The sequence below is a fragment of the Canis aureus genome, chromosome 34 (assembly GCF_053574225.1).
Source record: "Canis aureus isolate CA01 chromosome 34, VMU_Caureus_v.1.0, whole genome shotgun sequence".
NCBI classification, from domain to species: domain Eukaryota; kingdom Metazoa; phylum Chordata; class Mammalia; order Carnivora; family Canidae; genus Canis; species Canis aureus.
In genome coordinates this window covers 8548838-8574664 of record NC_135644.1, presented here as the reverse complement: position 1 = coordinate 8574664, position 25827 = coordinate 8548838, and the positions used below count along the sequence as shown (strand labels likewise).

The following is a 25827-nucleotide window of genomic DNA, read 5'->3' as shown; positions in this document are numbered from 1 at the left end:
AATTTACATCACACTTCCAAGACAGACATGATTTTGCTAAATTTCATCTATATTGTAGACTTACTATGAATAATAAGCACACATGCACACACATATTCCTTCATATTACACACATATTAATTTGTGCAAGATTTGGAATGGTACTGAAGAGAATTTATTTGTATCATGGTTTATCCTCAAAAAAAAAAAAAAAACAAAACAAAACAAAAAAAAAAAACTAGAATGCAAGTGGTGTTACCAATGCTTCATTTGCTTCCTTACTGTTATTTTGCTAATGAAAATGTCAGAAAGTGGCGGAAGCTTTCGGTAAGCAATGATCAGTTTGTGAACAGCTGGCTCATGTTAACAAAGCAATGGCTGTTTTGCCTGAACATGTAAACTCCTCAGTTAACTGAGGAGCTTCTATGTCACTCAACCGACTACACTGGTCAGATATTTTGGCACCCGTAACAATCCTGTAACAATCATTCCTAGCTGGCTTCAAAAAAGAGTCCACAAATTCATACAGTGAGCTCCTTAGATAAGTAGATATCAAATACTATTATCTTGTCTGCTAAAATTATATGCTGTATGGTTAATCTCTACTCCACATTAATCTGTGCATCAAATAGTTGCAGCTCATGCTTAAAGCATGCCATAATTTGAACTTGGAAAGTAAGTGGGTTTCTAGTATTCCAAACTGGACATGAAATGCACTTAAAAAAAGTGAGTTAGAGCAAAAGTATAACAATTTGCAATAGCAACAGAATTCCCCTATACCTTTAGGTGGAGCTTTGGGTTTTTCATATACTTCCACTTCTTCTGTCTCTAAAAATTCTATTACCCTATGGACCTCTTCAGCTCTGTGTACTTCTTCCATTCTAGGTTTTTCAACTCTGATGAATTCTTCTACTTCATGGAACTCTTCTTCTTCAAAATATTCTTGAACTTCGTGGAACTCTTCTTCCTCAAGAACTTCCACTGGTGTTTCCACTACTTCTAATTCTGTTCTTTCTCTTACTACCTCCTCTTTGTGGAAGGCAACTGATACTTTTTCTTCATAGACAGTCCTCCCTGAAAGAGCAGCTATTTTAATAATTTTTTTAAAAAACACAAAGGAATGAAGATATAAATTCAAAATACAGAATGAAAACAACTGAAAGAAGAAAAGGCTTTCATGCAACAATACATGAAGGTACAGAAAAGGTCTTTCCAAAAATACCTTTAGCTGGGGGAACAGCTTCTTTTTTAGGCACAGGGACTTTCTTTTCTGCGATTTTCTTTTCTGGGACTTTCTTTTCTGGCACTTTAAAGATATAGTTTTAATATTTAGGACTATCAAAAGCAAATTATTATACACAAAAGACATCAAAACAGTCAAGACACATTCAAGACAAAACAAACTTTAAAAAAATTTTTAACTTTTAAAAAAATTTTTATTTTTAAGTAAGCTCCATGCCCAACAGGGGGCTTGAACTCATGACCTATGATCAATAGTCACATGTTCTACTGACTAAGCCAGCCAGGTATCCCAAACATAAATATGTTAATGAAAAAATATTAACAGGAAGTTCAGGTTTAAAACAGAATATGTACCTTTGGCTGGAGGTGGCTCTTTTTTCTGAACAGGAACAGGTACTTTTTCCTCGGGAACCTTCTTTGGCACTTTAAAGATATTAGGCATTTCAGTTAGTTGACAATACTAACTCATGAACATAAATAAATGTGGCAAAAACATCTTTATACTAATCAAAGCGTAAGAAGTCACTCTGTACTACTGGACACCAATTTTACAGATAATAAAGATACTTTTCCGAATCATTTATTTTTGCTAACTAAACCTTAGAAGAAGACACATCTGCAAGAACCTGTGCTGTTCTATATGTTTTAAATAGCAGGGATTACCAATATTGGACCTACTTCTACTACTTTTAATTTGATGAGGACTTTTTTGAAGTGAATATCATAGGAGAGTACTTGAGCCTTGACACAGGCATCCTGTTCCACCTAGTACTATTTTATCTGCTGGGGATGCCTACTGTGATAGCGACAGGGCATAAGCTTATCTGTTAAGAGCACTTCTGAAGCGTTAGCCTAATTAGGAAGCAATGAGAAGGAGACATTTTGTAATAACCTTAAATGCTTAGGCCAAATATTAGAAAGGACATGAGGCTCTTTAAAATAGTTATTATCCCAGCATTAGAACAGATGTAACATAGTATACATAATTATAATAACATGAGAAAACTCTATACAATGGAATAAATTTATGTATGAAATGTGGTGAAGAAGGATCTATTGTTATGTATGTAAGTATAGAGAGATGTACTAATTAACATTTAAAATGAGAAATTTCTGGAGTAATTTATATACACACAGCTATCTATTAACATAATTACCCATTAACATTCCCAAAAAGGCTAAAGATATGAAATGGGTTATGTTTTTTTACTGGTCCGTAATCAATTTCATAAATTTGCTACTTAAATGACTTTAAGAAAACCATCAAAGAAGAAATGTCTGTTTTTGTTTTTGTTTTTTAAAGAATGTTAATTGGAATTTAAAGATATTGAGATTTGCTATACCTTTAGCTGGTGGTGCCTCCACTTTTTTAGGAACAGGAGTAGGTACTTCAGGTACTGCTTTCTTAACCACTTCAGGCACTTAAAAAATATCATACGGACATTTTGAAAAATGACATGCAGTGAACCGAACATCCATAAATGCAAAAAATAACACAAAATGTTGACTGGTTTTTAAAAGATATTAGCAAACTAAGTGGTAATTATACATTTGAGTAGTGTCTCTAAAGGTAGAAGGCTATTACTTCCTCCTCCTATTAGCAAATGTAGTTATCAGTTATGCAAAAGCTTGTCATAGTCTTCAGGAAAAATAGGCTAAGAATTAGTCTAAAAAGTAAACCACACAGAAATAGATTTCCCCCACTTTAATACTGCATAAAAACTAAAAACAAAGAACCAGGAGAAAGTGTTATAATAGGGTCTGGCTAGAAAAAATTAAAGTGCCAATAATACAAGAATTATAATACAGTAGAAAAGTTGGGGGGGGGGCATTTCAGGTACCACTAATTATTGATCTTCAATTTATCATTGATAAGACAAGAGAAAAGTATACTGAGGAATATTATATTTAGACTTATTCTGAGAAAGATCTGGACCACAATAGATTTTAAATTTCCAAGGCCTAAAAGCAGCTGTACCTCTAGGTGGAACAACCTCCTCAAACTCTTCTATGCTAGGTGGTTCTTCAGGGATCTCTTCTTCTGGAATAGGCTCTTCGGGCTCCTCATACACTTTAAAAAGATTATTATTTTGTAGATTAGAATTCTTTTGAATATTAGACTACAAGGATATACCTGAAGAGAGAGGTTGTCATAAACAGGTAATCCGTAGCTTAGCCTTTGCATTGCGTGTGTAAACTCCCTAGTCCTTGAAAAAAAAAAAATCTACTGAGCCTTCAAAATACTTTAGGTCCTTCCCAGAATTTCAGAATTAGGAAGGACTGTCAGAGAGAATTTAGTTGAAATTGTTATTATTATTTTTAATGGGACTGGATTTGTTTCACTTGGGGTAGATGTCAGATTTTCTGTATCAACTACTCAGGCTTAACTGGAATTTCCTTTGAGCAGATTTATCCCATTATTATCAACCAAGTTATCTGATGAAAAATTCCCCATGGCAAATAGTTTCCTTTCAAAGACTGTCATTAAAATTAAACAGGCAAACAAACAAACAAATTGGCTAAGCATGTAAGAAAGGAGAGTCAGTTGATTTCAATTTCCCTGCTTAATTTCTATTAGGTAAATAATGATTTCTTTTAGAGTCTGAATATGTTTATTTTCTGAAGCAAAAGGTGCATTTGCCTCCTTCAATATTAGACAATGATAAGACAATGATGACTTGGAAAAATCTATTTTCTTAGCAAGACATCTACCTTCAACCAGTGGAACTTCCTCTTCTTCAGGGAGAATGATTCGTGTTTCTTCCACTCTCTTAGGTACCTCAGGAACTTAAAAGATATTGATCGTTTTAGGCACTTAAAATGCAAGAACCGGCGAAGAGTGCATAAAGACCAAGTTTCCCATTTTTCAACACAAAGGAGTAAGTATCAAAATACACATGCATAAGATGAAACACTGAGATTTTGCAGAATCAATTAATGAAACAAAAATAAAGAGGTTTGTGATTTAAGACCAAGAGCCCATTTAAAGAGACAGTCTGCTTCTTACTGCTGGAGTCTCTACTTTTTTTTAGGAAGAGCAAGGGGTACTTCAGGCACTGGCTTCTTAGTTACTTTGGGCTCTTTAAAGATGTATCAGGTTAGTGTTTCTATTTTTTTAGGAAGTAACATACATAGAGAATCAACGTAAAACACACGAACACAAAGTGGAAAAACTGACACAGCACAAACATGGGTGCGACAGAGTCACAAACGGTGAATGGAAGTGACAGACCGACAAGACAAGACAAACATTTATGTTGAACATCCTGTGTGGACAGCATCACAGTTCAACATGGGGTACAGCAAACACATCCCCGTTTGGGGGTGATGTACCTTTGGCAGGAGGAGGCACTGCTTTCTTAAGACCAGGAGGAGGCACTTTCTTTTCTGGTTCAGGTTTCTTAAGCACCACAGGCACTTTAAAGATATTATTTTATCATTTAAGTTGCATGAACACGGAGACCACGGACATAGCAATGATACAAGTTAGCCTAACAAATGCTGGAAGAGGACACTTTGACTTTTACAGGTGATAGAAAGAAATGGCAGTGTCTAGTTCGCTTGGGAAGAGCAGTACCTGTGGCAGGAGGCGCCTCCTCTTTCTTATGAATGATCACTTTCTTCTCTGGCACTTTCTTCTTAACCTCAGGCACTTTAAAGACATCATTTCATGATAAGAATTTATTGTGAGGGACCAAAAAGAACGAATGCAAGAAGTTCACACACAGAAAGACCACATGCAACAGGTTGGAGACGTGGGGCAGGTCGGAGCCCCGTGTTAGGGTGTAGTTTTGGAGAGTGAGGGACCTTCCACCTACTCGAATATCAGAGGGCAGAGTCATTTCATCCACTTAAATTTCCCTAGTGGTTTATTAAATCATCACCTGTAAAGTATTTCTGAAGTCTAATAAAGGATCGGCTTCACCATTTCACTGATTATATGACTCTTTCGCTCGGTGGAAATGTTATTCTCATTTTAAGTAGCGATGCCATGACCTTTGGCAGAAAATACTGAACCTGAAGGTCTAAATATACAGCCTTTGACCGGTCTTATGAACTGATCTGGATAATTCACTCCGTGATAGGTCACTTCCGCACACCTTACTTTATTCTATCCTCACAATAATATCTGAGCCCACTAGGACTGATATTAGTCTCCCCATTTTATAGGAGACAAATCTGAGGCCCAATTGGATAAAAAACTTGCTCAGAATAAGACAGCAGGGAATAAGGCCAAGGCTAAAGTCAAAACCCGCTGGGCTACCACTTATACGTATGTATCAGAAGACATAAGCTACTACTGAGCGTTTTGATAAATATTTCCATCCTTTTTTTTCTTTCCATCCTGGTGTTATAAAAGCACCTCATATAAATTGCGGAAGGATAAAATTTAGGAAAGTTTATTCATGCTGATTTTTTCAGGTATCTTTTTGTGTAGATAATTTAGCTTTGCAGTGTATCTATTTGAAAATTTCAAAGTTTACTCAGACTACAGGCAACCAGGTAGAGCTTCTGTGGCGATTTGGGGGACAATACTCCCTTTTATCTTTGTTCTTGAGTACTGCTTTGTAGCTAAGGAAAAGTGGGGGGTCAGTGTTCCTGAACATTTGTAGAATGTTAGACGTAACTGTCTGTCTTATACATACAACTTTTCCTAAGGCCAGTTGCACCATAATTTTTCTGGTGAAGCTATGGGTGAAGAATGTGTATTCACTTTGGGGAGGTATACCTTTGGGTGGTGGAGGTTCCACTTTTTTAGGAGCCGGCACAGGGACTTTCTTCTGTGGTACAGGTTTCTTTGGCACTTCGGGCACTTAAAAACATTCATTTTAAGACGTTAAAAATCACATGCACAGTATCACATGTCTAACAAAAAGACAAACGAGAAGACCACAAACAATAAAACAGCATTTCACACCATGAAATCTGAACAGACCTTCAAATCATTTACAATGTCAGACACACATGGCAGACATGGTAACAAAGGCACGCACGTCTGGGACGCTTTCCAAGATTTAGAGGGTGGATGACGTAAAGAGTGAAGTATTAGAGATAAACTGGGGATGAAGAGAAAAAGATAGAAAGGCAGAAAACACAAAAGAGGCCTTGGTGACTCCAAGAAGAGTTGCCGTACCTCGTGCAGGTACTGGCTTCTTAGGTTTGATTTCTGGAAGGACTTGCTCTTCTTCAGGTTCAACTTCTTCTTCAGGAGGAACTTCCTCCTCCTCAGGTGGAACTTCCTCCTCCTCAGGTGGAACTTCTTCCTCCTCAGGTGGAACTTCCTCCTCCTCAGGTGGAACTTCCTCCTCCTCAGGTGGAACTTCCTCCTCCTCAGGTAGAACTTCCTCCTCCTCAGGTAGAACTTCCTCTTCAGGAGCAATTTCTTCTTCAAATGGAACTTCTTCTTCCCGAAGTAGAGCTACAGGAACTGGAACTGGCTCGCGTTTCTTCGGCACTTTAAAGATATTTATTCAATTGTTCAAGTGTCACTGTTAAGTACACTATTCATAACAATGGGACAACATGAAAAGCAGCTATTCTGTGATCACAGAGGCATCAACCGTCATCAAATTCAATGTCATGAAGTATCAGTTGTGATTAGCAAGGCTGACTAATACCAGTTAGTTTTCCTTTTGGGCCTGGTGCTGTTAGAGATTAATGTACCTTTGGGTGGTGGAGCTTCTGCTTTTTTCGGAACAGGTGTTGGTTTCTTTTCCTCTGGGATGACCTTCTTGGGCACCTCTGGCACTTTAAAAATATCATTTGTCTTTAAGAATGTGTTCTTTTTATATGTTTCAGAGCAATATGTATGAAAATAAACACTAAATATTTGTAATAAGACTTTTTTTTTTTTAAACAAACCAACAATGGAATGTAAGGGGGGAATTTGCTGTGAATATACGTAACCGAAAGTTTTTCTCCCCCCATGTACTTAAATGATGAAGGATGTACCTTTTGCAGGTGGAGCCTCTACTTTCTTAGGAACAGGAACTGGCACTTTCTTCTCAGGCACAGGCTTCTTGGGCACTTCTGGCACTTTAAAGAAATGATTTAGAGAAAAATGTTATATGACATAAAATTTTGAGCTTAAGCATAGTCTCAAAAAAGATTAAGATATGGTAATAAAAGTATGACCAACGCAAATTTCAAGAAGCATTTTATCTTTAAAATAGAATCTTTCCCTTTCCATAAAGAAATATGAAAGAGTTGTATCCCCAGAGTACAGAATTGAAGCAGTTTAATTTTACTTATTGCAAATGTGAAGTAAAACGTTTTTGTGAGTTCATGTACCTTTGGCGGGTGGTGCTTCCACCTTTTTAGGAACCGGTACTGGTACTTTCTCCTCTGGTACAGGTTTCTTGGGTACTTCAGGAACTTTAAAGATATCAAGTGGGATTAGTGACACATTTTTCACCCATAAAAAAGAATCCAACAATTTTAGGACTTTACTAAAGCATCATACAATTATACTTTAAGATTGATAAGAATAATAGCCACGATACAAAGGCCAGGCGATGCACAAAAATTTAAATAGAGAACACTGAGAAAACATAGACTGGTGATAAGGACAACACAATGCCTGGTAAATAGTGATTTGGTCCATTTTGGAATTATAATAAGAATTTACTTTAAATGAAGAACTTTCCACTAAAGAGGGAGAGCCAGGCACTGAGCATCTTTGTGGTTCGATGGCAAAATTCAGAGATGAATACATGGTAAACTATTCCTATAACCAGTTGGGTGGTCCCTGTCTTGTTAATATTGTCAGAGAAAGAAATGGAGAAATGGAGAAAGAAATGATATGGCTCATCAAGTTCTACTAATGAGTAAATTATTACATTATCCCACTGATGGATTATAAAGAGATGTACCTTTAGCTGGTGGAGGCTTCTCTTTTTTAGGAACGGGCACAGGAACTTTCTCCTCTGGCTTCTTAGGAACCTCAGGCACTTTAAAGATATTGTTTATTGGTAAGTTCTAACTACTAGTGACAACACATCTGTATAAAGCACAATTCCCATTTCTAACAACAGAGAGCAACACACACAAGCTTGTGAATTCAGAAGATAGCTAACAATTTCTGTGCAGATTAAGGCTTTTTTTATATGCCCATGTTTGCAAATGGTGGTTATACCTTTTGCTGGTGGGGCTTCCTTCTTTTTGGGAACAGGAACAGGTTTCTTCTCTTCTGGTACAGGTTTCTTGGGTATCTCGGGCACTTTAAAGATATTATTAAGAATTTTGGAAATTTGCACACAAGATAAAAATGTGAAAGGCAACTGCAGAAATCATACTTCAGCACCAAAAGTGTCTGGTTCTAAAATAAGCAGAATTGGTCACTGGTGCTTAAAAAAAACAAAAATAAAAACAAAAACAAAAAACCAGAATCTGACCCATTAAACACCCAGACTCTAAAGATGCTGCTAGGTAGGTATCTCTTTGTAGGAGACATAATCTACCTTTGACTGGTATCACTGGTACGACTTCTTCTTCAGTTATGAATTCCTCTTCTTCATGAATGTATTCTTCTTCTTCTTCTTCTTCAAAATATTCTTCTACTTGGGTTACAACTTCCTCTTCATAGACAATCTCTTCTGGTTCTTGTCTTTTTGGTACTTCTGGCACTTTAAAGAGATTATCTTTAGGTTCGACATTTACCAATGACTCAGCGAAATTAAGACCCATTAGGAACACAGCCATTTGTAACAGAAGAAAGAACAGGCTTTATCCTTCCCAGAGGAAAAAAAAACTTCACACAAAGAACTGAACATGAATTTTACAGCAATGAAGACAGACAACACATTAAAAAGAGTGGTATTATGTACCTGTAACAGGTGCTGTTACTTCTTTTTTAGGAACAAGCACTTTTTCTTCTGTGACAACTCTCTTGGGCATCACGGGCACTTGAAATTTAAGTATAAGGATATTTTATTGTCAGAAACAGGCCACCCAGGCAATGCTTGCTTTGTCATATGTTAAGCAGACAGAAGAATTCTGCAAGCACCTCTCATGCGATAAATATACAACTGTTTGCCTATAAGAAACTTTATATGTTCCATGAAAAGGATTTTGAACCTCACTGGGATAAAAATATATAAAAATACTCAAGTAAGTTTGAAGTAGCAGAGCCCAAATGTGAAATGATGTTTAGTATTCAGGTATCTCTGCTTGTAGGAAATATCCTTTACTGAAAAGCTGAATTCTCTTATGAATATATATATACTTCCTGAAAGTGCAGGAAGTTACTTTATAGTTAAAAAAAAAAATGACTAGTCACTGAGGTTTTTTTTTTGTTTGTTTGTTTTGTTTTTGTTTTTTTTGGTAGCCTTTAAAATAACTTTAGAAAGGATAAACAGTTATGAGCTGTGGTCAACATTGTTCTATCATTACATGAATTTAGAGGAGTCAGGAATGTGCCAAATAGCCACCAATTTTAAATCCAAACATTCTGTTTTATGTGTATTGTAGCCACAGCTATTGTATAATAAGCTATGCATATATTTCAAAATAACTTTTTTTAAGGTAGCATTACCTTCTTTCCCTATGTTGACAGATTTTTAAGTCCAGTAAATCCTAATGAATGACTTAAAAGACATATATAACAACAAAACAAAGCAAAACATAGCGACCTTAATTTTAAAAGAGACATTATAAAAGACCATGGTTTTGGAAGGAAATTATTATACCTTTAACAGCTGGCTCAGCCACCTGCTCTTTTTCACGTTTGGTAATTGAAATGTGTATTTTTTCCTCAACAAGTTTCTTTGATTCTTCAGTCACTTTAAAGATATTAATTATTGAAGAGCATTAAAACCAACTACACAAGCACAACATACACAAAAATACACAAAAAAACTGTGAAATGTAAGAATCCAGACCACAATACATTCGGTAAAAACAAGAAAAAACAGCAGACAAGGTAGAAAGACACATTTATAGAACATGAGGAACAAAGATGTTTCTCGTAGTTCTCACTCTGCAATGTACCTTTGGGTGGTGGAGGTTTGAGTTTCTTGGGAATGGGCACTGGGACTTTTTCTTCAGGGACGACTTTCTTCGGCACTTTAAAATATCAACATTAACAGATTTAAAACCCTGAGCCAGATTTCTCAAGAGTAGTAAGAACACAAAGTTAAGAAGTCTGATGCACAACATCACATCCCCACCCCACACACAGCTTGAGTGTTGCCACTTCAACATGTGTTTACGGTATGACAGACATGGAGGGCACATGGATCTCTCAGAAGCGATAAGGTTTTTTGCTCACTCTACCTTTAGCTGGTGGAGCCTTTGGCTTTCTGGGAACCGGTTCTTCTTGGACAGGCTTTACTGGGAGAGGCTTCTTGGGTTCTTCTAAAGAGTACATACAAGGTATTTAATGTTAGACTTTGGGACATACATTAAAAAAATGCTATTTCTTAAATGGACTCAAAGAATTAAATAATATATCTGTTATCTACAGTGTAGTCATAGTCCTTAGAGGTGAGTTAGAATCACAGGTCCAAGTAAAATCGGGACTAAAAGCCCCTAAACCTCCTGGCTTTTTGATTCAATTAGGTCATTGTAACTCTCTCTTACATATGCAACAGTCTCATTTCACTTCAGGTAGAAAAAAATCGTGGTTCAAACTTCTTTCTATATAATATACGTTTTTAATGCTATCTGTACAACCACATAAAATGTTCTCAAAGTGAAGCTATGAAACATCAGAAAATGGGCAAGGGAAACAATATTGCTTCATTTCAAAATTCCAGGAGGGACTTATCGAATAAAATAAATGAATCACGTGGAACCAAAATTATACACCTACAAATTTGATCGTCATGAGATATAACGTAATTGCTCGTGTTAGCTTTTTTCTCTGTCTACTTTGGAAGCAGGCTTTGTCAAGTTTTCATGACGGGAACCCTGAGGGAATGTAGTTTTCTATCATCCTTGATAATAAGCTTTAGACTAAGAGATGTTCAGCCATTTTTGGTCATGTATTAGAATGATCATGGGCACCTACAGATTAACTCCCAACCCTTTTGGGAAAAGAACTTTGGGACACTTGCTATTTTGTGTCTAAGCAAAAATGAGGCAGGAAATAGATCATTCCCAGAACCAAAGTCTAATAGTAACCTTAAGATTCATAGAGACTTTTTTCCCCCTGGAGGTTATCTAAGAAAAAAAAATTGTGAATTTGTCAAAATAAAATTCTTTGTAAATTTCTTTGGGCATCTAACTGTTTATCCTGCTCTAATGGAATCTGCATGTGTTGTCAGGTTTGGAGTTTTGCTCATACCTGTGACATATTCTTCATGCTCTTTATACTCTTCATAATGTTCAAATTCACGTTCCTCATATTCTTCGTATTGGTCATATTCTTCTGTTGGTTCATACTCCTCAGATTCTTTATATTCATATTCCTCGATTTCATCATATTCCTCTTCCCGTTCTACTGAAACAGTTTCTTCTTCATGGACGTAAGACCATTCTTTCTCTTCAGTTACAGTTACTTCTAGAAAGATATTGAAAACAGGCAGTATGTTACTTGAAGCCCATTTAGGAGTGATAGTGACAATGCACTTTGATTTCATTCTTATGTGATGGATTCATGCACTGGTTATAGGAGACCCTGCCTGTCCTTCTCTGGTCAAGGTCTGGTGTACATTTGCTACTTATGACTTCAAATGTTAGATTTCCTGCCTTTAGTTAACAATCGACCAATAAAGGGTGGGAGTCAATTAGGAAAAGTAGCAGACAAAAAGCTGTGTAGTTTTATGCTTCAGTTTATTATTTAGTGAGAGCATAATGTACCTTTCACGGGAGGAGCTTTTCTTTTTGGAACTTCAATGGATACCTTTTCTTCTTTAACAGCTCTTTTTCTGATTTCAGTGACTTTAAAAAGAGTAATTATTAAAAGTGCATTACAAGATTTTGAATACATATGTGATCAGAGATACTGTGTACAAACAGTCCACGGACAAAGGCAACCATCACCATGCCCATCATTCACATTTTTCATCTACATGGCAAGAAAAAGCAATGGACTTGGAAATAAACATGGTCTAATATACATAGAAATACTTTTTTTTTCTAACTTCCTTAATCCTTCAGAGATACTGAATAACTTCAGGAAGATCAAGTAGTATTTATAAGAGAGTTCAAAAAGACAACCAGACAGCATCATCAGTGACTACCAAACAAGCATTGGACAGAAACTTGAGCCCCATAAATCATGTCTTCATCTGAATTCTATTGTATTTTCAAGAAGCTCCACTGGCACAATATAGAAAACCCAGGATTTAAAAAATCTTAAATTTTATCAAAGATTGCCACACAAAACAATCCTTTGGGCAGATGAGTTTAGTATACAGACAATAACATATTAGTAGACAAGTACATTTTAAGGGGAAGTGCACATCTGGGGGAGCTCCACACTTTTGTGGAAAAGAAAGAAGAGAGAGTACTTTCTGGCATCTGAAATGTTGAGCTTTGAAGTGATAGGACATAGCGTGTGCATATTACTTATTTCATAATGTATTGGAGTCATTTTTCTCTAAAGATCCCAATTCCACTAGATTAGTTTTAAGACCTACATGCTTATTTTGCTTTTTGAAAAAGTTAGTATACCTTTTGCTGGTGGTTCTTCCTCTCTCTTAGGTTTGAGTTTAGGAATTTTTTCTTCTGGAACAGCTCTCTTGGGTTCTTCAGGCACTTTAAAGACAGATTTCACTTTTTAAGAACCGTTTCCCTCATTCTGATCACAAAAGTCAGTCGTATAACAGTAACTCAAACATAAAGGACTGGACATTTTCATTATTTCAAACACAGAAAACAACTATAGCAACAAAAACAATAACAACAGACACCCATAACCACTATGTTTGGTAAAGAGAACAGGGTAAATACAATATTCCATGTATTGAAAGGTCACATGTACCTCTTGCTCTCTGAGGCTCCTCTTTTTTAGTTACAGCAACGTGAACTTTTTCTTCTTGGGTAATTTGCATGTGCCTCTCAGCCACTTGAAAGATAATTTCAGGATTAGGGAGTTCAGTTACTTAAAGTGGAATTTTTTTTTTTTGGTATTGGCCAGAAAGTACTGTGATATTAGACTACAGCAATTCACAACATACACACAAACTTCACAACAACTAATACGCACGAATAGAATACACCATAGCCTCCAACATACACCAATAACCTCCATATAAAAGGTGTGACCCAAGGACAGCAGTGAGAAGATCAAAGACGAGGTATGTTTCTGGTTTTTGCGCCAGAGGGTTTCATTTACCTTTAGTGGGGGGAGGCTCTTCTTCCTTAACCACTTTTGGAGGAACCCTTTTTTCTGGAACTGGCTTCTTTGGCTCTTCTGGCACTTAAAAGATATCAAGCAACACAGTCAAGCACACAATATGAAATACGTTAAACACAGGCACGCTACTTTCTTGTTTATGTCATAAAAATTTGAAGAATGTACCAATTTAAGATGAAAAAGACAGATATTATTCAAGAATAAAGTAAAGCCCAGTATACCTGGTGGCACCTTTTCCTTTTTGGGAACTGCAGCAGGGACTTTCTTTTCTGGCACAATTTTCTTAGGTGCTTCAGGAACTTTAGAAAAATTACGTGTAAGAATATTAGTTTGCATTACAGAAGAAGTGACACTTGGGGCTTAGAATTAATCTTTTGACCGATCATACGTACACACAAACATTAACGACTATATTCAGCAAAAATGTTTATACATATGTGCTCACAAAACTCAGGCAGCATCCAAACTGAAGGCATTGATATAGCTATTAAGACGAAGGTCATCATATTTGTTTTTTGATAGAGAACTATACCTTTGGCTGGTGGGGGCTCCTCTATTTTAGCAGGAATTTTCGGTTTCATTACAATCTTCTTCTCATGCTTCTCAAGCACTTGAAAAGATTATAAAACACACTTGTCGAAATGCCCAGATTTCTTTTCAATAACAATGTAAGAAATCTGTTTACTTAGACACGATAGTCATCAATTTGCAATATAAGTGATAAACTAACTGAAGAAAACATAAAGAATGGGACAAGCCAAACACACATAGGGCTAAAGTTAATTTAAGACTTGGTATACCTTCAGCTGGTTCAGCTTCCACTCTCTTAGAAATAAAGTGCGTCTTTTCTTCCACAACATATTCCTCCGGCTCTTCCATCACTTTAAAGACATCAGTTTTAAAGAAAAGTTGTAGTGCTTTTCATGTTTAATTTCAGCTATAATTTATTACTTCAAAGAGTAATTAAAATGATAAAAAATTTAACACTTGCCGAATCCCCAATTGTTCCCATTTAACTGCCCCCACCCCCACAAAGTGCATTTTAATCAAAGCGTATGCCATAATAAAGAATTTGGGAAATAAGTGTCAGTAATTTAATTTTCAAGTGTATCATAAAGATCATAATGCTTGTGTTTGCAGGAAGAACAGGACAAGTACAAGACATAAAAACAATCCTAGTGGCTAAATTAATAAGAGCACAAGCATCCAAAGAGGAGTTTCAAAAATAACAGAGCACTCTAGATCTGAAGACTTAAGGGCAGAAACATACACTTGAGAAAACAACAATTGGGTTATAAAAAAGAAAAGACTTATATTACATGTGAAAAACCTACTGAAGACTTGGAAACGAGCCCCCCCCCCCCAGTTTTGTTGAGGGCAAGTATGAAAGAAGAGGCAGGTATCTTCACATGATTTTTGAGCCTATATGTATAAAGTTAATTATAGAATAGGAAGATCTAGTTACAGACACATCTCTTTACACTAGAAGTAAACTTAACGGGCTCCACCCATCTCTTCCCTAGATCTTTTAGGCTTAATGAAAACAAAGGGTTTCATAGAATGGCTCTGCTTTTAGCTACAGTTCTGAAAAAGCTTTATAGTGCATACTGTCAAAAACAGAAGCCAGATTCACGCAATGAGAACTTCCCTTGTGTCCGTGTTATGTTTGGTTTCCCAAACACGTCTAGAAGGGATGAGGCCCTCTCTGACCGCTCAGGTGCCTCACTTGTGCCTAACACCTTGGCCTTTCCCAGGCAGCACAACAGAACCAGTGCTTGGGAGTCGTGCCCACCTTGCCCTGTTCCAAGCCTTTCCATGAAGACCACACATCGGGACTTTACATGGGATGTTCTTTCATGTGGAGAAGAAGTGGGGCGTCTTTTATTAACCAGAAATGCGCTCAAGGGCATCCACATATAGAATTCTATCCATCATTTTATTAGAAAGAGAGTTAATTTGTACACAACTTTATTGATTTTTCTGTGATGCGGAGCTACATTGGAATGTTCTTAGGAAAGTTCTTTCAGATATACAGCTTTAGCCAGAGTGCTGGACTTTAGCTGCAAACCTGGCGGTGTCTTAATTCATCACAAAGGACTGAAATAAAGCTCATTGCTCAATCCTTAAGAAATCATAGAGAGCTAGCCTAATGGGTATAGGAACGTCTAAACGACAAGCTAATTCAATCCAAGATCTTACATGATTGTTTCCCCACAGGTGAGATATAAGAAAGACCCATGTGGTCAGTGCTCCACTCTCAAACATGGCCTTGACTTCTGGGATGTAATTAGGTAACAGAACTTCTTATTCATTTAAAAACTGTGAGTCAGGACACATTAGTGAGTTGTGCCCTCAACACTGCTTTTATGTTACCCGTGTTCTAGACATTGGACTGCGGGGTGAAGTTTATGCCGGCCCGCCAGGCCGAAACCAAGCCCTGCCTACTGAAAGGATAAGTACAGATGGAGATGTCTGTACCATTAATTACCTATAAATATGAGGCCTCCCCTCCCCATACAGACAAGTAAGAGAGGATAGACAAGCAGTACATTGAATTCGTGCTCTAATGGTCCTGAATCTTGTGTTTTGACCAAAAGATAACTCTAATGAGGCCTTCAGATATTCACTGAATTTATGTCCACTTTCATTAATCTGATAGACAACCTGTGAAAGAAAAAGAGCCCACCAAGACTCCAGGTCACCTCCAGCTCTTTGGCATCATTTACCTTCATATTCAGTAATCTCTACTTCTTCTTCCTCCTCCTCTCTTTCCTCTTCTCTATAGACTGAAAAGGACACTCTTTCCTCTTCTTCTGAATAACTCCACTCCTCCTCTGTGGATATTTTAAAAAATAATATTTAATTTAAATCCAGCCCCCTGAAGTGCTGGTAAATAGCCATGTGTTCTCTACAGATGGAAAATGGTTCTTAAGAAGTGACTGCCGAGTAGTGCTTCCTCCTTACGTGGAAGAGAGAGCTGATTTAAGACCAGGGGGCAGTACCGCCCAAGATGGAGAAGAGTATGCAAGTGATGCCCAAAGTGTGGCCACGTTGACAACTAGCACGTTTTCAGCACCCCAGGCACTGTCTTGAAGTGATCTAAGACCACCGTAGACACGAAAGACTGTGTCAGAAGGCCACGGCAAGTAGACACTGATAAGGACAACTTATGAGGTGAACAGTCACAACCAGAAAGAAAGACTTGGAGGAAACACGCACGCCCATTTCTCCTCTCACTTCTGACTATTATACCTTCGTGTCGCATGAGTTCCACTCTCTGAGGAACCGCCACAGACAGTTTTTCTTCGGCAGCGAATCTTTTTTCTTCTACCACAGTTTTCTTAGAAACTTCAGCTTTAAAAGAGCATTAAAGTTGAAGTTTAAAAATCAAGAATCGTCACAATCCTCTTTCCCTAAGCATGTGGGGAAGGTAGGCCACGTACGCCACTCCCACAACGCAATGGGAGAACCAGTGAGGCAACAAACACCACAAGGGGACACACACACACACACACACACACACACACACTAATTCTATCAGAATCTATCAGAAGAGCAGACGGAAGGTCACACATGGGGACACCTGAGAGAAGAAAGCAAGAACTCCCAGGCCAACAAGACTTTCGTCAAAGGCCTGAGACAAATCCTACCTCGGGGAGGAGGAGCTTTCTTAGCGACAGGAACTGGTACAGGAACTTTCTCTTCAGGGACGGGTTTCTTACGCAGAACTGGCATTTTAGAAACAGGCACTTTTAGAACTCCAGACTCATCTCACTGAAGCCCAGCCCCAACCACAGATATATTCCTGTCACCAAGCTAACAGCGTGTTCAGATCACAAAGCCAACAAAAACCATCATTTGCCTTCTTACATGGTATTATACAAAGAAGGTTCTTGGAAAGACAGAAAGACGATACCTTTTGGTGGTGGAGCTTCTTCCTCTATATGAGGAACGGGTCTTTTTTCTTCTGGGACTTTCTTCTTTGGTATTTCTGGCACTTAAAGAATAGCATTTGATTTTAAGATTCTCAGAAAGGCAACATAAATGAGCCACACAGGACTGGCATGCCCCTTAGAGACGGCATGCAATTAAAGGAGGTTGAAGGCAAGACAGGTTATTTATGAAGATGGAATTAAGTACCTGCTGGTGGTGGAGATTCCTCTCTTTCAGTGACAATGGTTATTTTTTCTTCTGTGACAACCCTCTTCTGTACTTCAGGAACTTGAAAAGACATTAATTTTTAGAAATGACTTTCTGTATTTTCCAAGGCAGCGAATTCACAGCCATTTTGTAAGAAAGTAGGCAGGTGGACAGACACTTCTGTTGAATTATTACTCACACCATAAAACACTCGTTCTGAATTAAACTAATGCAACAGATAATTAAACACAAAAGTGTTTTGTACTCCAGACATAAAAATAGGGCTTCATTACCAAGCAAAGCACCGTACCTTTAGCTGGTGGAGCTTCCTTTTTCTTTGCAACAGGAACAGGAATCTTTTCTTCAGGGACAGGTTTCTTTGGCACTTCTGGGACTTAAAGTTTTTACAACGCAACATTAGTTCAGATGTACACCACTTTTATGAATGGACGTAGGCACACACACCAATCTTTAGTAGTTCATTAATGTTGTTATAGGGTTTCTATGCATTGGCAAAATAATGCAGAAAATTAAACTGTAATGTGAAAAAGGTCACAATGTAACAAATATCACAAGTAATGTTATAGAGGCATTCAGGCAAATAAAAATGAGCTATATACACAAAAACGTATGTATAAAATTCCATCTTTCTGTATTGGTTTGCTTTTGATAAAAACTTGGTCAGTGACTACACAAGCAATATAGAGTGTAGATATAGAATATAGCAAAGTGTTGTTAGGTTTTGTAGCAAGAAATGGAATCCATGCTAGCAATGGATTTAATTTATCTAAGCCTATCTTAGACTAAGACATGTTTAGAATCATTATATGTATATGTTACTACTTTTTTTCCATTTCTCTTCTGATTTTATTTGTTTTTGGGGGTACAAGTGTAAAACTCGGGAGCGCTCCTTCTAGAGTAGCCTTCTCAGTCTGATATCCACGTGTCAATGACTTTGGGGAGTTCTGTGCGTGAATTTTGTGAGCATATGCATATATGCTTTTCTCTAAGAGGCTCCATAGTTTTCAGCAGGATCTCTGACCCGAAAAGGTTTACAATGGCTTAGTTTATCTATCCTAAGTGTTGATGATGTGGAATTTTTAACTGGCAGATGTATTCTAATAGTATGCATTACTGGCAATAATTGTTTCCATTTTAAGTAAGATAGCAGTTTTTGTGAACTCCTGCACCTGTATACTTGCATTTGTAATATTCTGATGTAATTATACAGATATATCTGTTTATATCTGTATAAATTATCTCTACAGGGATGTTTATGCATATACATATGTTACTATGTATATGTGATTTTAATGGTAAGTGAGATATGGCCCTGTGTCTCCTTGAGGAGTGATCAAGTGGCTTGGTATTAGTAATGTGACCTTTCATCTATCTTATTTTCACATAACCATATTTTAATGATTCGATAATCAGAAATCATTTTTTTAAAGACCCAGAATTTTGAAAGAGTCAAGAATTTGAGAAAGAGAGAAACAGATTTGATTCAGGAAGAAAATGGAAAATGGGAAGTCAGGCAAAATGGGAACCAGCAAGTCTGGTTCCTACTAAATTGGATGATCTTGAATTCTTACTGAATCTCTCCGTAACAGACCAGATGTATGCAGTTTGTAGCTTTGTTGCATCCATAAAGTAGTATCTTTTATATAAACACCACCACCCCGAAAAAGGAACAAACCAAATTCAAGAACCAAAATAAAGGATTAGCACATTTGAATCCAAATATACCTATATGAAAGGTCCCCTGGCTAGTTAATTAGATAATTGCAACACTTATGGCAAATATTGACATTCAATTAATGTCAAGAAACGTGGTGAAAGTAAATGTAAAAAATCAATGTTTCCAACTACTCTAGGCTTCCACTATTGAGTTTTGGGAAGAGTGGCAGTTACCAGTAGCAGTGTATGAATCTTTATCTAGTTGACATTCGGTTCGGTCACTTTCCAGTTGTTACTCTTTTTAAACTCATCATAATTCATGGAAGTATTTTTTATTAAGAAAAATCTGATAGATGAGGAGTAAAAGAGCTTTTCTAGAAATGTGCCTGTATAAAATGAGTTTCACAAATACCTCTTCTTTCTCTAACAGGGGAAAGATAGTAAAAATTTAAGATAGCAGTTTGACACGGTTACTTCTTTTAATAACCCTTTCTTGGTGGCGTCTTTGGAATGTTCAGTGTCACAAAAAATGTGTGTCAAGAGCGTGGCCCTGGAAGGTGACAAACAAATGAAAACCACCAGGGGCATCTAGAAGACACAAAATAGTAAGACAGCACAGCACACATATGAAGACCAAGTAAAGCAAAAGATGCGTTGGGCGCAAAGAGTTCTGGTGTACCTTTTGGGGGAGCAGCAGGTTCCTTTTTGGGGACAGGAACAGGCTTTTTCTCCTCTGGCACAGGTTTCTTGGGAACTTCAGGAACTTTAAAGATATCATTGTTGAAACAATGTTGAGAATTCTAGTTTTCCCTCTGAGACTATTTAAGATCACACGAAAGCATAACTCCTCAGTAAGAGCGTAAGAGTTTAGGAAGTAATTAAACACGCTCTACTTGTGGTAGAAACGTATGCAAAAGAAACCAATACCACAGAGACGTTACACACGTCCCATGAAGCAAACACCCCAGTTAACATGGTCTAAAGTTACTGATACTTGTTTAAGTACCACCACTAATGAAGTCAACATACACAGAACACATTACAAATCGTTTACAGATGCTATTTCATTAACACAAGGATCCCATAGAAAAAGATACAAAAAAGACAGACACTAGGAATTTTTTTTTTCAAAAATATTATTCTACCTTTGGCTGGTGGGGGCTCCACCTTTTTAGGAATGGGAACAGCAACCACTTCTTCAGGGACCGGTTTCTTAGGTGGCTCAGGGACTTTAAAAAAAAAAAGTGCCATTTTTGAGAAATCATGTATTTTTACAACAAGGCGTATGTTGTTGCAGGACAGAATTACAATAAAGAGCAGTCATCTGTCTTTTATCCCAAATGAAGGCAAGAAACTTCCACGCTAGAAACAGGAGGAAAGGGAATCGGAGGAAAGACTAATCAGAGAAAGTCGGGGTTGTTATGGGCCTTCATCTCCAGAAGCCTCCACTTTCCTGGAGCAAGTAGGAGCTGCCCTTCCTTGGACAGGCCAGCACCTCAGACACCAGCTTTAGAAACTTCACATTTATAAAGCAACTGCATTATAGCAATTGCGTTAGATTATCTTCAGTATTTTTTGTATCCCACATGTTTAAGGATTTGGGTGGGGTGTGCTGGGGAGAGGGAGCTTGCATTTGCAGCAGCTGCTAGCTTCCAGTTTCTGCGGTGGTGCAAACACTCCCACCCTGGGGAACACACGAGACCTTGTCGTCACAAGGTTGGGAATATGCTCAGTAGCCCACTGTGTACTAGTACTTCCACCGCGTAGGCACGGTCAACATAAACAACCTCAGAAACAGAGATAATAAAATGCAGCAAAAGAAGTAATGAGGTTCGACTCTTATCACAGATTTTTCTATAATTTAATTGTGAGTTTACGTAGCTTGACTTTTAATCATGGGGGTGTTAAACACTGGGTAGCCAAATTCCTGAAAACTTAACCATCAGCTCTGGTGAGTCGGCGTGAGCCGGCTCTAGGACATCAAATTCCTATTTCCAAAGAGCTGGTCACTAGATTGTGAGGTCCCTGAAGCAGGGGCCAAGCCTCCATTGCCTTTCATTCCTCTCCCCTGTGTGCTCCTCATGGTCTTCCCATCCCCCCAACCCCCGTAATGTCCATCGTACATAGTGGCTGTAGGCCTGCTGACCTTGTGGCGAGATGCATTACGCAATATGAACATATCTGGATGCTTAATGTGGAACTTTGAAAAGATTCTAAACTTAGGAGGATCCATTAATACCTTTAGGTGGAGGCTCAGTCTTTTTGGAGACAGCAACATGAATTTTCTCTTCGGTAACAGTTTTCTTTTGTACCTCGGGGACTTTGAAAAAAATGTATATTTTAATTACTGGTAGGCCATAGTACGGGTGGTAAGTATAATTCACAAAGAATACTGAACTACAAATTACAACACAGACAAGCGTGCAATGAAACGCCGACAGAGAGCTACAAGGAGACAGAGATGCCTACATAATCACAAATTAGGTATGAAGAAGGAGGATACAAATTCATCTAAAGCCCTTCCGGCTGAGCCCCCAAATTCAAATGTGCCTTATACCTGTGACTGACACCTCCTCCTCTGTGTGAGAAGCAAAGAACATCTTCTCTTCTGAAATAACCATCTTCTTTGTATGCACGGCTGGTACTTTAAAGAGAGTATTTCACATTTAGTAATTCTTTTTCTAGGTCAACGTACCTACTCAAATACATCGATTGCACATCACGTGTAAGTCTCTAGACACAGAATGATCGGGTTAGTATGAGTAGCTTGAGGATACATTTAGTATTGACAAGAATACAAACCATGTTTTGATATATAGGGACAAACGGCCCATGCAGCCTTTACCAAACATGATTAAACGGGAATCAAATAGACACAACTTCTTCACACGTAATGTGATGCTTTTCCGAATCCATTAGGGTTTACTCATAGAAACGAGAGGATAGGGAATATCACCCTATGCGACGGAATGCCTCGCATAGTTAAGTTAGAGGACTAGTGATTAAACCAAACCTTCCCTACATTAAAAAATAATTATGTGATTTTAAAGCAGAACTAGAAACAAAGGGGATGTTATCATTTCCTTCAATTATACAGATGTGCAACTCAACGTAAGATATATACTGTACAAGAAGGTCTGTATTTTGGTAGCTTCAGATTTGTGAATTGTTTAGTAATATTTGTACACATATACAGAGACATGAGTAAAAATGTTTAAAACTTGTAGCTCGAAAGACAAAGATGGATACCTTTCACTTCAATAACTTCTTCCTGCACTGGAGTCCGAGAAGGTTTTTGTGGAACCATCTTCTTTGAAACTTCGGGTACTTAAAAAATATGTACAAATATATTTGTATTGTGAAGAATATCGCTTTGCACAAAATCTAAAAATAACTTAGTTTAGATGCGGCTATATGATAACGCGGGGATATATATCAGGAAATAGATGACGTGTGTACATGGTACTAGAAATGTTTTAAATCAGAATACCTTTGGTGACTTGAACTTTCTCTTCCTCCATTCTTCGAGAGGTCTTTTCAATTTTTTCAACTACTGGCTTCTTTACAACTGCAAGCATTTTAAAGAGATTGCAGTACTTTTAGAATTTCTGTTAAAATTCTCTTTCTCCCTACATGTCTAAGATTCTATATATGTATAAATATAAATATATATGTATACGTGCATATATACATATATATAACTTTTCAGAAAGAAACAAGTTTGGTACTTTGAACTTTACAAATTTCTGTACTTCAAATATTTTAGTTATTTCAAAAGATATTTATCATTACCATCTTTTTATCATCTTTTTAAATTTTTTGCATTAAATGAGATATTCTTAGGAAAATAAAATTGATACAATAAAGCTTAGAGAAGAAGTTGTGCCTATTGGATTGGACTGGTGGTATATACATCTTTGCCAGACAAGCCATGATAATGATGTGGAAGTTCTGATCTATTTCAGTAATTCCAATTACATACCTTTTGGAGGTGGCACTGCTTTCTTTTCAGGCACTTTGGCTGGAATTCTTCTCTCATGTGATTCTTTAACAAAAACAGAGGAATAAGAAAGGATGCTGAAATAGGTAAGTTCTGGTAGGTTGTACTAACTGCAAAGGAAGTAAGAGTGTATATGTGTGCAAAGTATCTAAAAAAAAAAAAAAGGGACCCAGGAGAGATGCAGCAAGGTGGTGGAAGTAAACCTTGAATTTCTGCGTGAGAAAGCAGCTCTTGGAATTTAGTGTTAGGACTAAATGACTCAATTTATAATGGCAAAGCCTGAAAGTGACTGCAGAAACTTAGAGATGACCTTTCTAACAAAGGTCTAAGCTTCAAAGATCTAAATGGTCCTTTGGATGCTTTCTGTATCTATCACAGATCAGATTAATAGCATGAAAATATAAGGAACCGAGGAAAAGGGGAAAAGAAGCGGCCCAGTGATACGCACCTTCGTAAACCTCCTTTTGCACTTGGATGACTTCTCTCTCTTTGTAAGTTTCTTCCCACTCTTCCTCCCCTTCATCATAACCTTCTTCCCTTTCATAGTACTCCTGGCCTTCCTCGAAATCTTCCTCCCATTCCTCGTGGACTTCCCTTTTAGCTTCGACCTTGGTCTCCTCGTAGTCCTCATCCGGCTCTTCATAGTAAGGTTCTTCGAATGGCTCCGCGTACTGTTCCACTTCCAGTTCATCATAAGGTTCTTCCAAAGATTCGATGAAAAGTTTCTTTTCCTCGTAGACAGCACGCTTTTTCTCATACACAGCTTCTTTTTCTTTTTGAACCTCTTTCTTTCTGGTTATTGTCGTTATTTTTACTTCTTCAGCCTTGGAGGATATATCGATAATTTCAGGAGCTGAAATAAATGAATGAATGAATAAATAAATAAATAAACAGACAGATGGAAAATATTAGCACACTAGTGGCATCCATAGCATTACTTCATAAACCAATATCTATGTTGTCAAACAGTATCAGTATCTTAGGTCTCAGTATTATGTTGATGATTTGTTCTGCGTATCAGTTCTGTTGACATTTTTGTTGGCTAGAGCATCAAGATGCACTGACTCTTGAGGATTTTTCTACTGTGAACAAAACGGCATTCCGCAAATATCAAATGGACACAGCTTCCATTGTCCAATGGGAATTCCAGTTTACAAAGCCCCTGGTGCTCGTGGGATATGTGAGCATTTGATCATTTAGTGGAATTCATGTGCCATGTTAACCTCTATTTAAGTTTCCAACTAGTCTTTCAGCAACATTTCTAATTTTAAAGATATTTCTTTGATAGTTGAATGTGACTCACCAGTTTAATAAAGATAATATTTAGAATTATGTAACAAAATGAAATCGATTAGTTGCTTTTGTAACAACTTTTTAAAAAAATAATTAAGGCTAACATTGGTTATATGATCCTTAGTGCCTGTATTAGAGACACCTGAAATAATAAGGATCACTCCTCCCTTTCCACCCCTCGCCACTGCTTTCCCTGTGTCCAGAGCCACTAAGGCCGCATAAGCATCAGCCTGCGTTTCCCTTCCGGGGCTTGGAGCAATATGAAGTGGACATTTCTTAGTGCAAATTGTAATAGGAGATGTCGTAACTTTACAATGCATTAGAAGCTTTCTTTTTTTTTTTTTTAAGCTTTCTATTTAAAAACAAGATTACAAAGCAGAGATGCAAATCTCAGGAATAAATAAAAATATCCAACAATATCTCTTCATTTACCTTCAGCTGGAATCAAGGCAGTTGGACGCAGGGGCTTCTTGGCAACCTCTGGGATTTTAAAAATAGAACACATGTTTATTTTTAGATTATGCATTGTTTAATGTTTACTCATCCTGTGCACCTTTGCTAGTTATTTGTATAATCTGTGGCTATTGCTAACATGCCAAACGCCTTTATAAATTCTAAATTTAGCTCACCAGAATTGCTCTGCGATTTATTAACAAAAATGGGGAAAAGCTGCTCTGATTGATTTAAAACAATTCCAATTAACACAAAATATGAAGAGACTATTCAATAAGCCTAGAGCTAACCAATTAGGGCATGTTTAATTTCTTCAGTGGTAACTGTGAAGTTGAGGAGATATCCATGCTTCATGAGCTCCCTCTTCTACCATAATGTCTCACAAGTGACCACTCTGGGAAACGGTGACTTGTGCTCCTGGATCCTCCTCCTTCCAGGAGCACTTCCTTACTCTGATCTTAAACAGGTAACACCATTTGCTTTAATTTAGTTATCTAGTCTTTCCTCTTAAAACTCTCCCAGGATTTAGGGGGAAAAATGGAATTTTTTCCCCCATTTTTCCAGTAATTGAACTGATCCTCTTTCAAAACATGTTTTGTTTTTCTGCAGGGACTGACAGCTCAGTGAGCCAGGGAGGTTCTGGGTTGGGCTGGAGCAGCCACTGGAAATTAGCATCAATCCTTGGCCTCCTCTGGGCAGGACAGGATCCAGTGCGGCTGCGGTGCCGTCCAGAGATAACCAG

The 25827-nt window shown here is 37.5% G+C and overlaps 1 protein-coding gene across 1 annotated transcript in view; it reads right to left on the bottom strand.

Annotated features, from left to right (window-relative positions):
- The window catches only part of TTN (titin), a 274020-nt gene that overhangs the window by 137326 nt on the left and 110867 nt on the right, over positions 1-25827 (bottom strand). Inside the window, exons 110-152 of the mRNA XM_077883161.1 lie at positions 25065-25112; positions 23788-24192; positions 23322-23384; positions 22830-22907; positions 22589-22666; positions 21897-21983; positions 21579-21659; positions 20485-20568; positions 20019-20102; positions 17973-18056; positions 17663-17743; positions 17439-17519; positions 17173-17250; positions 16775-16876; positions 16249-16356; positions 14323-14403; positions 14055-14132; positions 13744-13821; positions 13502-13585; positions 13148-13231; positions 12838-12921; positions 12022-12102; positions 11507-11722; positions 10495-10575; positions 10210-10284; positions 9909-10001; positions 9048-9125; positions 8682-8846; positions 8357-8440; positions 8094-8171; positions 7513-7596; positions 7174-7257; positions 6886-6969; positions 6356-6676; positions 5951-6034; positions 4799-4873; positions 4555-4638; positions 3934-4008; positions 3200-3292; positions 2565-2642; positions 1576-1644; positions 1202-1285; positions 760-1053 (exon numbers count right to left, since the gene is read on the bottom strand). Of these exons, the coding sequence (XP_077739287.1) occupies positions 760-1053; positions 1202-1285; positions 1576-1644; positions 2565-2642; positions 3200-3292; positions 3934-4008; positions 4555-4638; positions 4799-4873; positions 5951-6034; positions 6356-6676; positions 6886-6969; positions 7174-7257; positions 7513-7596; positions 8094-8171; positions 8357-8440; positions 8682-8846; positions 9048-9125; positions 9909-10001; positions 10210-10284; positions 10495-10575; positions 11507-11722; positions 12022-12102; positions 12838-12921; positions 13148-13231; positions 13502-13585; positions 13744-13821; positions 14055-14132; positions 14323-14403; positions 16249-16356; positions 16775-16876; positions 17173-17250; positions 17439-17519; positions 17663-17743; positions 17973-18056; positions 20019-20102; positions 20485-20568; positions 21579-21659; positions 21897-21983; positions 22589-22666; positions 22830-22907; positions 23322-23384; positions 23788-24192; positions 25065-25112 (4491 nt within the window). The remainder of the gene's footprint in view (positions 1-759; positions 1054-1201; positions 1286-1575; positions 1645-2564; positions 2643-3199; positions 3293-3933; positions 4009-4554; positions 4639-4798; positions 4874-5950; positions 6035-6355; positions 6677-6885; positions 6970-7173; positions 7258-7512; positions 7597-8093; positions 8172-8356; positions 8441-8681; positions 8847-9047; positions 9126-9908; positions 10002-10209; positions 10285-10494; positions 10576-11506; positions 11723-12021; positions 12103-12837; positions 12922-13147; positions 13232-13501; positions 13586-13743; positions 13822-14054; positions 14133-14322; positions 14404-16248; positions 16357-16774; positions 16877-17172; positions 17251-17438; positions 17520-17662; positions 17744-17972; positions 18057-20018; positions 20103-20484; positions 20569-21578; positions 21660-21896; positions 21984-22588; positions 22667-22829; positions 22908-23321; positions 23385-23787; positions 24193-25064; positions 25113-25827) is intronic.